Below are 12,743 nucleotides of genomic sequence, written 5' to 3' on the forward strand. Positions count from 1 at the left end.
GGTGAGAGTGTCGGTGAGAGTGTCGGTGAGAGTGTCGGTGAGAGTGTCGGTGAGAGTGTCGGTGAGAGTGTCGGTGAGAGTGTCAGTGAGAGCGGTAGTGAGAGTGTCAGTGAGAGTGCCAGTGAGAGCGCCAGTGAGAGCGTCAGTGAGAGTGTCAGTGAGAGTGTCAGTGAGAGTGTCAGTGAGTGTGTCAGTGAGAGTGTCAGTGAGAGTGTCAGTCAGTGTGTCAGTGAGAGTGGTAGTGTGCGTGCCAGTGAGAGTGCCAGTGAGCGTGTCAGTGAGAGTGCCAGTGACAGTGCCAGTGAGAGTGTCAGTGAGAGTGTCAGTGAGAGTGCCAGTGAGAACGGTAGTGAGAGTGTCAGTGAGAGCGCCAGTGAGAGCGCTAGTGAGAGCACCAGTGAGAGCGTCAGTGAGAGTGTCAGTGAGTGTGTCAGTGAGTGTGTCCGTGAGAGTGTCAGTGAGAGTGTCAGTGAGTGTCAGTGAGCATGCAGTGAGAGTGTGTCAGTGAGTGTGTCAGTGAGAGTGTCAGTGAGAGTGTCAGTGAGAGCGCCAGTGAGAGCGCCAGTGAGAGTGTCAGTGAGAGTGTCATTGAGTGTGTCAGTGAGAGTGTCAGTGAGAGTGTCAGTGAGAGTGTCAGTGAGAGTGGTAGTGTGTGTGTCAGTGAGCGTGTGAGTGAGCATGTCAGTGAGAGTGTCAGTGAGAGTGTGTCAGTGAGAGTGTGTCAGTGAGAGTGTGTCAGTGAGTGTGTCAGTGAGAGTGTCAGTGAGAGTGTGTCAGTGAGAGTGTGCCAGTGAGAGTGTCAGTGAGTATGCCGGTGAGTGTGTCGGTGAGTGTGCCAGTGAGTGTCAGTGAGAGTGCTAGTCGAGAGTGTGTCAGTGAGAGTGTGTCAGTGTGAGTGTGTCAGTGAGAACGCCAGTGAGAACGCCAGTGAGAGTGCCAGTGAGAGTGCCAGTGAGAGTGCCAGTGAGAGTGCCAGTGAGAGTGCCAGTGAGTGTGCCAGTGTGTCAGTGAGTGTGCCAGTGAGTGTGTCAGCGAGTGTGTCAGCGAGTGTGTCAGTGAGAGTGCTAGTGAGTGTGTCAGTGAGTGCTTGTGAGAGTGCTCGTGAGTGTGTCAGTGAGTGCTAGTGAGCGTGCTGGTGAGTGTCAGTGAGTGTGCCAGTGAGTGTGTCAATGAGAGTGTCAGTGAAAGTGCTAGTGAGTGTGCTAGTGAGTGTGTCAGTCAGTGTCAGTGAAAGTGTTAGACGAACTACGAAATATATGCACTACTAGTTACTACAATTTTGCATATTATTATTACTCTTCCTGTATTAGCTCAGTGTAAACAATGGAACCCGTTTTTTAAAAGATAAACATTAAAATGTTAAAAAAATTCGAATACCATTAGCACAACACTCAACACAACAGTAACGCTTGTTGTGAATTAAAAAACAAGATAATTTAATGAAGCATTCCTGTGGAATGTCCGCCCATAGTCATGACGATTCGCTTTCAAACGTCGAAAAACATCGTATGTCTCACCCATCTAAATCACCCTCCACATCTACTTCCTCGTCTTCTTCATCTTCATCTCTCGCTGTATTTTCCGCCTGCGTCCGAGACAGCGCCATTATAGCGCCGTAAAACGGTCAACGGTGTGATACTTTGTGGTGAACTGTCGCAAAAGAAAACAATTTTTTTTTTTTTAATAACAAGTTGTTTTATTTTCTTTCGACATAAATATATGTAACTCGATGAAATTAAAACGACAACTAAATTTTTATCATGCTGTTAGGTATATTATATTTCTCAACAACGAAGAATGAATAAGGTACCATCCGTGCCAATGACATCTCCGTTTATACACCACCAAATTTTTTTTGGTTTAAACTAAAGCATACAGCACCAGTAGACGTCTTATCCAAATCAATAAACTCGCTACCTGTGATGCACTCAATAATATTGTAGCATCTCCTGCCACCTTCTACACCCATTCCATAATCGTGTGACTGGTTTACCATGAAGCGTGGTTTACCGTTTTTTAACCACCATCCATCCCCATACCAATCGTCGTTTTTCTTTCTGGGGCTTTTTCCACTCTTTAGCATGGTTTCGACAGGGGGAAAGACGATTCCTTTTATTTCTCAGCTGATCTTCAACGATAGGGAATAACATCAATTAAAAAAGAAAGGCGCAATGGTTGCGGTGGAAAACAGAAAGGATGGCGCAATGGCTGCGAACAGACAGACAGCTTGCAGATGCAGAGAGCTGAATTCTACCTATTTTGGGGGTCAAGGGTTCCAGGTGAGCTAAAAACATGAAGTTTTAGGAGTTGCCGAAGACGAGAAGAAGAGGCCATTTCGTTGGGTACAAAGCTTGTTTATTGTACAGAAATCTCCAGCAACTGCTAGCGAACGGAAGTCATAACGGCTTATATAAAACCAAAAGCCCTCTTCGGAGGGCGTGGCTCCAACAGCCTGCGCCACGACCACACAACCAAAGCCCGTGCGCGTGAGTTAGACCAAACATATGGTATTGGTAACCGTCACATGCGGCTAGGTTAACCGCGACATGTGAATAAGGTAACCGCTACATGCGCCCCCCCAGAAGTCACTCCACGGGCGTGTACGTAGTTCGCAGGCGCGCTCCGCAGCGCCGAGAAGGCTCGAGCAGGGCCCGGCCTCGGTACGCACGAAGAAACGCAGCCGTGGGGTTGAGCCGACCGAGGGGCTGGTCAAGGCCTCGGGGGAGGCTGCCGAGGTTCCTCACGGGCCTCCCGAGGGTGTAGAGTAGGAGTCGTAGTTGCACAAGTGGCGAGCAGCAGTAGCAGTTGTAGTTGCAGTTGCAGCAGTAGGAGTTGCGCGAGTGGCGAGCAGCGGTAGCAGTTGTAGTTGCAGCAGTAGGAGTTGCGGGAGTGGTGAGCAGCAGTGCGCACGAAGGTAACGAGGCTTCAGCGTGCGCGAAGGTAACGAGGCTCCAGTGCGTGCGAAGGCGACGAAGTAGCCGTGCCGCCAACGCCTCGTAACGGCGTTCCTTCGGAGGGTCCCGGAGCAGGCTCGCCCCGCTAGTCGTAGAGGAGGAACCGAGTGCGGTGCGCGAACCACATGGCCGCTCGTCGTTGCTGAAACTCCGGCAGTTCGAGTTTAGGTCTTGTGGAAGAAATTGCGGTCGAAATACTGCCGTATTAATGTGCAGCCCCCGAATACGTTCGGGGGCGATGGGGTCACCAGTTTAGGAGTTGCCAAAGACGAGAAGAAGAGGCCATTTCGTTGGGTACAAAGCTTGTTTATTGTACAGAAATCTCCAGCAACTGCTCGCGAACGGAAGTCGTAACGGCTTATATAAAACCAAAAGCCCTCTTCGGAGGGCGTGGCTCCAACAGCCGCACGTGCATCACGACCACACAACCAAAAGCCCGTGCGCGTGAGTTAGACAAAACATATGGTATTGGTAACCGTCACATGCGGATAAGTTAACCGCGACATGTGAATAAGGTAACCGCTACAAAGTGTCCTTTTCGATATTTTCAGACATAAGACATCCAATGGCACCTTCATTTATTCTAAAAACAGTTGGCAGTTTTTATCATGCTGTTTCAGTCGTGAGTGTGTGAGAGTGTGTGAGAGCTCTCACTGGCGCTCACAGTGAGAGAGAGCTCTCACAATTATGGTTATTTATCATTACTAGGGCATGCCCGTACTATATATATATCTAAAATTATATCCCCCCCCTCTATTTACATGAAATGGTTTGGTCCAAAGCGAACGGCTTGCGAGTGGTGACAATCCCCCCCCTCTATTTACATGCAATGGTTTGGTCCAAAGCGAACGGCTTCCGGAGTTTGGTAAAGAAATCGCCATCGCGTGCACAAACGCGCAGGAAAGCGAATGAATCGCAAATTCGTTTTTATTAGTTGTAAAACATAGTTTAACGCCAACATAGTTTGCAAACGTGAAATAAATGAATACGCTCTCAAATGTGCCATCCGAGGCAGAGTGTGCCCGCCACGTTCGGCACACGCGATCGTTCGCTGCTCTCTGATTGGTTGAATCGTTTTTTGGACATAGCTCGGTAAGTAATTGTCCGATTAATATGAAACCTTGAAAAGGCACATCCTCGGGTCCCCAGCAATATACCTGGCAAGTTAAAAGTATATCGGACCCGTGGTTGTCGAGAAACAGCGGTCACAGACAAACAAACGTACAGACAGACAGAGATTACTGGAATTATAGATAGACTAGGGCATTGCCCGTACTATATCTATATCTAAAATTATATCCCCCCCCCTCTATTTACATGCAATGGTTTGGTCCAAAGCGAACGGCTTGCGAGTACGGTGACAATCCCCCCCCTCTATTTACATGCAATGGTTTGGTCCAAAGCGAACGGCTTCCGGAGTTTGGTAAAGAAATCGCCATCGCGTGCACAAACGCGCAGGAAAGCGAATGAATCGCAAATTCGGTTTTATTAGTTTTAAAACATAGTTTAACGCCAACATAGTTTGCAAACGTGAAATAAATGAATACGCTCTCAAATGTGCCATCCGAGGCAGAGTGTGTCCTCCACGTTCGGCACACGCGATCGTTCGCTGCTCTCTGATTGGTTGAATCGTTTTTTGGACATAGCTCGGTAAGTAATTGTCCGATTAATATGAAACCTTGAAAAGGCACATCCTCGGGTCCCCAGCAATATACCTGGCAAGTTAAAAGTATATCGGACCCGTGGTTGTCGAGAAACAGCGGTCACAGACAAACGTACAGACGTACAGACGTACAGAGATTACTGGAATTATAGATAGATTACTTGCAAAACCGAAGATTTCGTCTAAAATCCTCAATTTTCTTCCGATTGACTTGAAATTTGAAGAGGACTTGCATATCTGGTCACTAAATTCAACCACTAAGTATTTTTGAGGTCAACATAGGCCAAAAGGTCAACATAGGCCAGATTTCTAAAATCCTCAATTTTCATCCAATTGACTTGAAATTTGAAGAGGACTTGCATATCTGGTCAATGAATTCAACCACCAAGTATTTTTGAGGTCAACATAGGCCAAATGGTCAACATAGGCCAAATTTCTAAAATCCTCAATTTTCATCCAATTGACTTGAAATTTGAAGAGGACTTGCATATCTGGTCACTGAATTCAACCACAAATTATATTTTAGGTGAACATAGGCCAAAAGGTCAACATAGGCCAAGTTTCTAAAATCCTCATTTTTCATCCAATTGACTTGAAATTTGAAGAGGACTTGCATATCTGGTCACTGAATTCAACCACTAAGTATATTTGAGGTCAACATAGGCCAAAAGGTCAACATGGGCCACATTTCTAAAATCCTCAATTTTCATCTGATTGACTTGAAATTTGAAGAGGACTTGCATATCTGGTCAGCAAATTCAACCACCAAGTATACTTGAGGTCAACATAGGCCAAAAGGTCAACATAGGCCAAATTTCTAAAATCCTCAATTTTCATCCAATTCACTTGAAATTTGAAGAGGACTTGCATATCTGGTCACTGAATTCAACCCCGTATTATATTTTAGATAAACACAGCCCAAAAGGTCAACATAGGCCAAATTTCTAAAATCACCAATTTTCATTTGATTGACTTGAAATTCCAAGAGGATTTATATATATGGTCACTGAATTCAACCACCATCTATTTTTTAGGTCAACATAGGCCAAAAGGTCAACATAGGCCAAATTTTTAATATCCTCAATTTTCATCCGATTGACTTGAAAATTGAACAGCATTTGCACATTGAGTCACTAAATAGGGAAACTAACTATTTTTGAGGTCAAAAGGTCAAAGGTCAACTCAAGGTCAACCTTCCAAAATCATCATTTTTCATCTGAAAAATCGTCACTTTTCATCCTGTTGACCCGAGCTTTGATCAAGATTGTAATTTTTAATCATCATGAAATGGACAATTCGCTGCATCAATGGAAAACTTTGGGGGGGGGGGGGGGGGGCGGATTTTGCAAGTATCGTGCCACGCATGACGTCTTCTTGTTTGTCTGTTTGTTTGTTTGTCACCGGCCTACAGGTCACAATTTTCAACCAATCTTTCAATTTTCAACCGATCTTTCAGGTCAAAAGGTCAAAGGTCAACTTAAGGAAAATTTTAAAAATCATAAATTTTCATCTAAAAAGCCGTCAATTCTCAACCAATTGACTTGAAAATTGAACAGCATTTGCATATCGAGTCACTAAAATCGAGTCACTATCGAGTTACTAAATTTATTGGTAAACATACTATTTTTGAGGTCAAAAGGTCAAAGGTCAACTCAAGCTCAAATGTTAAAAATCATCAATTTTCATCTAAAAAGCCGTCAATTCTCAACCGATTGACTTGAAAATTGAACAGCATTTGCATATCGAGTCACGAAATTGGGAAACATACTATTTTTAGGTCAAAAGTCAACTCAAGGTCAAACTTCCAAAATCATCACTTTGTATCTGAAAAAAACCCATCAATTTTCATCCGATTGACTTGAAAATTGAACAGCATTTGCACATTGAGTCACTAAATAGAGAAAACAACTATTTTTTTTGGTCAAAAGGTCAAAGGTCAACTCAAGGTCAACATTCCAAAATCATCGTTTTCATCGGAAAAATCGTCAATTTTCTCCCTATTAACCCGAGCTTTGATCAAAATTGTCAATTTTAAGCTTGATGAAATGGACAATATGCTGTATCAATGGAATTTTTTTCTTGTGGAGGGGGGTGTGGCGTATTTTGCAAGTATCGTGCGTGCTCCGCATGACGTCTTCTTGTTATTTGCAAAATCGAAGATTTTTCAAGTATATTGGTCGGTTGTGTTTGTGGTTCTGTCTGTCTGTTTGTTTGTCTGTCTGTTTGTCTGTTTGTCTGTTTATTTGTCACCGGCCTACAGGGCACAATTTTCAACCGATCTTCACGAAACTTCACCAAATGGTAGAGTTGGTCAAAAGCAAGAAGCCTATTGTTTTTGGCGTCAACAGGTCAAAAGGTCAACATAGGCCAAAGGTCACCAACTTTGCTGAATTTCTAAAATCCTCAATTTTCATCCGATTGACTTGAAATTTGAAGACCACTTGCATATCTGGTCACTGAATTCAACCACCAAGTATTTTTGAGGTCAACATAGGCCAAATGGTCAACATAGGCCAAATTTCTAAAATCCTCAATTTTCATCCAATTGACTTGAAATTTGAAGAGGACTTGCAAAGCTGGTCACTGAATTCAACCACAAATTATATTTTAGGTGAACGTAGGCCAAAAGGTTATCATAGGCCAAAAGGTCAACATAGGCCAAATTTCTAAAATCCTCATTTTTCATCCAATTGACTTGAAATTTGAAGAGGACTTGCATATCTGGTCACTGAATTCAACCACCAAGTATATTTGAGGTCAACATAGGCCAAAAGGTCAACATAGGCCAAATTTCTAAAATCCTCAATTTTCATCCAATTCACTTGAAATTTGAAGAGGACTTGCATATCTGGTCACTGAATTCAACCACGTATTATATTTTAGGTAAACACAGCCCAAAAGGTCAGCATAGGCCAAATTTCTAAAATCACCAATTTTCATTTGATTGACTTGAACTTCCCAGAGAATTTATATATATGGTCACTGAAATCAACCACCATCTATTTTGGAGGTCAACATAGGCCAAATTTTTAATATCCTCAATTTTCATCCGATTGACTTGAAAATTGAACAGCATTTGCACATTGAGTCACTAAATAGGGAAACTAATTATTTTTGAGGTCAAAAGGTCAAAGGTCAACTCAAGCTCAAATTTTAAAAATAATCTATTTGCATCTAAAAAGCCATCAATTCTCAACCGATTGACTTGGAAATTGAACAGCATTTGCATATTAAGTCACTAAATTGGGAAACATACTATTTTTAGGTCATAAGGTCTACTCAAGGTCAAACATCCAAAATCATCACTTTTTATCTGAAAAAACCCATCAATTTTCATCCGATTGACTTGAAAATTGAACAGCATTTGCACATTGAGTCACTAAATAGAGAAACCAACTATTTTTAGGTCAAAAGGTCAAAGGTCAACTCAAGGTCAACCTTCCAAAATCATCATTTTCATCTGAAAAATCGTCAATTTTCTCCCTATTAACCCGAGCTTTGATCAAAATTGTCAATTTTAATCTTGATGAAATGGACAATATGCTGTATCAATGGAATTTTTTTCTTGGGGAGGGGGGGGGGGGCGTATTTTGCAAGTATCGTATTCCGCATGACGTCTTCTTGTTACTTGCAAAATCGAAGATTTTTCATGTATATTGGTCGGTTGTGTTTGTGGTTCTGTCTGTCTGTTTGTTTGTCTGTTTGTCTGTTTGTTTGTCACCGGCCTACAGGTCACAATTTTCAACCGATCTTCACGAAACTTTACCAAATGGTAGAGTTGGTCAAAATCAAGAAGCCTATTGTTTTTGGGGTCAATAGGTCAAAAGGTCAACATAGGCCAAAGGTCACCAACTTTGCTGAATTTCTAAAATCCTCAATTTTCATCCGATTGACTTGAAATTTGAAGACCACTTGCATATCTGGTCACAGAATTCAACCACCAAGTTTTTTTGAGGTCAACATAGGCCAAATGGTCAACATAGGCCAAATTTCTAAAATCCTCAATTTTCATCCAATTGACTTGAAATTTGAAGAGGACTTGCATATCTGGTCACTGAATTCAACCACCAAGTATATTTTAGGTCAATATCGACCAAAAGGTCAACATGGGCCACATTTCTAAAATCCTCAATTTTCATCTGATTGACTTGAAATTTGAAGAGGACTTGCATATCTGGTCACTGAATTCAACCACCAAGTATACTTGAGGTCAACATAGGCCAAAAGTTCAACATAGGCCAAATTTTTAATAACCTTAATTTTCATCTGATTGACTTGAAAATTGAACAGCATTGGCACATTGAGTCTCTAAATAGGGAAACTAACTATTTTTGAGGTCAAAAGGTCAAAGGTCAACTCAAGGTCAACCTTCAAAAATCATCATTATTTATCTGAAAAATCTTCACTTTTCATCCTGTTGACCCGAGCTTTGATCATGATTGTAAATTTTAATCTTCATGAAATGGACAATTTGCTGTATTAATGGAAAACCTTTTGGGGGGGGGGGGGGCGGATTTTGCAAGTATCGTGCGACTCTTGACGTCTTCTTGTTTTTTATTTATTACTACTCCAAAGTTATTACCCTGCGCTCATGAAGCGAAAAGCTTGAAAATTGAAAAAAAAAGCATTCAGGTACGTACGTGTGCCGTGTCTGCATTTTAAAAATTCATTTTTTCGGCAACTGTTGGTCCGATTGACATGAACGTTTCACCATAGGATGGCCTCCTCCTGTAAAATATTTTAATGATAATCATGACGTCATAGGTCATGTGGTACAGGCGCCATCATGGAAAAACCGAAAAATGTTGCAACCCTATATCTCTATAACCGCTGCATGGAAGAAATTGAAACATGGCTCATTGTAAAGAACTCCATATGGGGAATAGGTGTTGTTAACGATGACATCATTGGTGCCATAATTATGACGTCATAATCCAACAGGGACAACGCTTAGTCTGATCAGTTTCAAATGTATTGAGCGTGATCTATGCAACAATTATATTAGAGAATATAAATTTATGATGTCATCTTTCACGTGGTTTGGCAGCCATATTGGATCAAAGAAAAACAATGTTCAAAAACAGAAGAGTTGGCTCACACCAAGTTGACTGCACAGGGTAAGTATTCTTTGAATACCATCTAGTTAAGTTTAGGAATTGTATAATTTTTTTGGTTACTTTGCAGATGGCTGAGCAGATGTAGCCTGCATCAAGTCAGCAATGAAGAGGTGCAAGCTTCTTCACAGTGAGAGTCTGCGTTCATCTACATCCACACCTGATACTATTGATGAGACCCTGTGTGCCCTACTGCCTTGTGTCAAGAACATTCTTCCACTCCACTTCAGTCCACCAAATTCTAAATGGACAGATGTTGCAGCTGGCTATGACAATTTGGGTGACTATTTGACAAATTTCCGTTAACTTGGCAAGCCGCCAGTACCAGTAGACAAATGCCAACTTGATGAAGGAGGTGGTGTTGCGACCACCCTGTCCAGAAATCATGCTCGAACTCAAGACCCCAAGATCTTAAACCAGCCACCTTAATCGTTAAGCCAACACCAAGCTTCTCTCATTAGTGAAGAATCACTAGATCTTCACCAAAATCGAATTAATTTGTCGTTACAAGCACAACCTGTCCAGCAAATTCGTCTGAATCCATCCTTAACGTTTTGAGATATCCTTCGCACAGAGAGACAAACAGACAAAAAGAACTACCTTTAGAGGCCATTTCCCTGCAGAGCAAGGGTTGGCCTTTTTTGGGCACCGTGGTCCCCTTTTTGAAGCAATGTTTTCCAGCCGGATGCCCTTCCTGCAGCCAACCCTGTTAGTTGCCTCTTGCAACACACAGGGAATTACCAGTGAGCTGGTACTCAATTTTCCGATCTCGGAAGGATGACAGGCTCAGTCAACCCCACTGGCATTGATTCAGCGATCGACCTGGATTCAAACCCAGGACCCTAGGATCCCAAGCCAGCACCCTAACCGCGAAGCCAACACCAGGCTGAGGCTTTGCTTTGAATGAGGACAGTTTTTGATTCCCAAAGCAATATGATGTGAAAAGGATCCTCGTGTTACTTTATACAATACCAGTTATTAAATATATCTTCAGGATATTGATTTTGTGTTAAAGACAGACAGACAAACAGAGGTGAAAACTGAGACCCACTTCCGAAGAAAAACTGCAAGTCATGTGACGTTGTTTTCACTGAAGACATGAACTTTTTTTTTAACAAGGAAGTTTTGCTCCTCTCCAGTCCTCAGAACAAATACCGATCCAGGTTTTGTTTTTTTACTTAATGCCTTTCAGGAAAACGGCTTTGAAACAGCCCACGCCTCTTGTTCTTGTTCTTCTTCTTTCGTATGCAGCACATGGCCGTGGGTAGCATAATTTGCTGGGGATGTTGCTTTGCCTCTGATGCAATGATGGTAAGTTAGAGCATGAATTTGGAGTTTGGCCAGGGTGATGGCAAAAGCTCGCCAACGCTTTGCAAAGGGCTCTGTGGGAACTCTGAAGTGTACCAACTAATGCTGACAGACGAGACGCCCAATTTAACGGCCACCCAAGGGACGGATGGCACACACCTTGATGAATCGCTCTGCTTGTGAAACACCAGGACGACGAATTATATCCGGCCCGAGATTCGGACCCAGGCTAGGCAGCCCGAAGGAGAGTGTTCTTATCTCCAGGTTAGCTTACCAGCTCAATTTAATTGGTGTTGAAGATCCCGGGGTATCTTTTGGGAAGAGGAGGCTATAGCTCCCTCCAAATTCATGCCCCGACTTACTGCTGGCAAGGAAATGGCATAACTCGTGCCAAGAAACAGCTTCGGCAGCACCAACGCTCGGTAAGGGAGAATGGTACATTGGTACATGTCATTCCTTCGCACCTCTACATGGGATGCACTTTCTGATAAGTCCACAAACTCTTTCATACAAGTGTGCTCTTCAGATCAGATCCACACAAACCGTGCGGAAAGTGTTTCTTGACAAAATAAATGGCTCAGAGGAAAAATATCTATAAAGTTCGTAACCTTCAGAGGTTTCACCCCAACACCATGGGGCATGTGGAGATGAAGCGAGGATGAAACAAAACCATCCCGCCGTCCGTTATTCTTCAGTCGAATACATTTCCCTTCACCCCAACGTCAGACCTTCCTACATCGCTGTTGCGCACGTACAAAGAGACGCTGATCATGTGCGGAACGTTTGCTTTTTGCTAAGAGATGCACGAGCTTCTCAGAAAAGCCCAAGAACGACTTGGGTAATGGCAGATGATTTTAATCCCCAGATTATATCGTAAATATCAGCTGTACTACAAATAAATTCTTGAGTGCAACCTAACGAAAGTTCGTTTGTGTATTTTATTGTTCGATGGGTGCATGGGATAATTCAATGTTCGCCCGTCCCCCGCGCAGCGGGAGATGGGGATTTGAAATCACGTGTGTGTGCCTGGCCCAGTCGTAATTTTTTTTACCATTTGAGTATCAACAATCTTCTATTTCAACAAAGCTTCATTACGACAATATGGAGAAGGTAAATTAATAATTTGGTCAAAAGGTCAAAAGTCAGCATCTCACATAAAATCAACTTTCATCCGATTGACCTGAAATTTTAATTTACCATTTGAGCTTTGTCATCAAATTTTCAACAAAGCTTCATTGTGAGAATATGGAGAAGGTAAATTAATAATAATAGTGAGGTACCTGTGCTAAGCACGGGTGGGAGGCCAGAAGCAAACAGACAATGCAGAAACGGCGAATGTTAAAGCATGAAACCAATAAATTCCACATTCCTTGCGCACCTTTAGTTGCATGTCAGACATGGACAGAAAGTTCGTGAAGGATTTCCATGAAAAACGTACCCATTGGCAAACAAACGGGTACGTTTGTTCCATACCCAGTCAATGGCGAATCTGCATATGGCGATCCACGAATTCACGTTTCGAAAGTAGAAACTGTAAAGGCATTTCGTCATTCACTTGAACTCGATATCTCTTTTTTCATTCCAAACAGCATAACTCTAATCACAAATGAAATAACATTAATATAAAAATAAACTTAACAACATTCGTGACATAAACAAATATTATTTTAAATCCTGATGTGAAGTTCCGTACGGTTGGGTGAA

The 12,743-nt window shown here is 42.5% G+C and overlaps 1 protein-coding gene across 1 annotated transcript in view; it reads right to left on the minus strand.

Annotated features, from left to right (window-relative positions):
• Window positions 1-1,657, minus strand: part of MYSM1 (Myb like, SWIRM and MPN domains 1) — a 120,053-nt gene extending 118,396 nt beyond the window's left edge. Inside the window, exon 1 of the mRNA XM_078776325.1 lies at window positions 1,518-1,657. Within this exon, the coding sequence (XP_078632451.1) occupies window positions 1,518-1,606 (89 nt within the window). The 5' untranslated portion in view covers window positions 1,607-1,657. The remainder of the gene's footprint in view (window positions 1-1,517) is intronic.
• Window positions 1,658-12,743: the final 11,086 nt, after the last annotated feature.

This window comes from Myxine glutinosa, chromosome 1 (genome assembly GCF_964187855.1).
Source record: "Myxine glutinosa chromosome 1, kmMyxGlut1.1, whole genome shotgun sequence".
In the NCBI taxonomy this organism is placed as follows: domain Eukaryota; kingdom Metazoa; phylum Chordata; class Myxini; order Myxiniformes; family Myxinidae; genus Myxine; species Myxine glutinosa.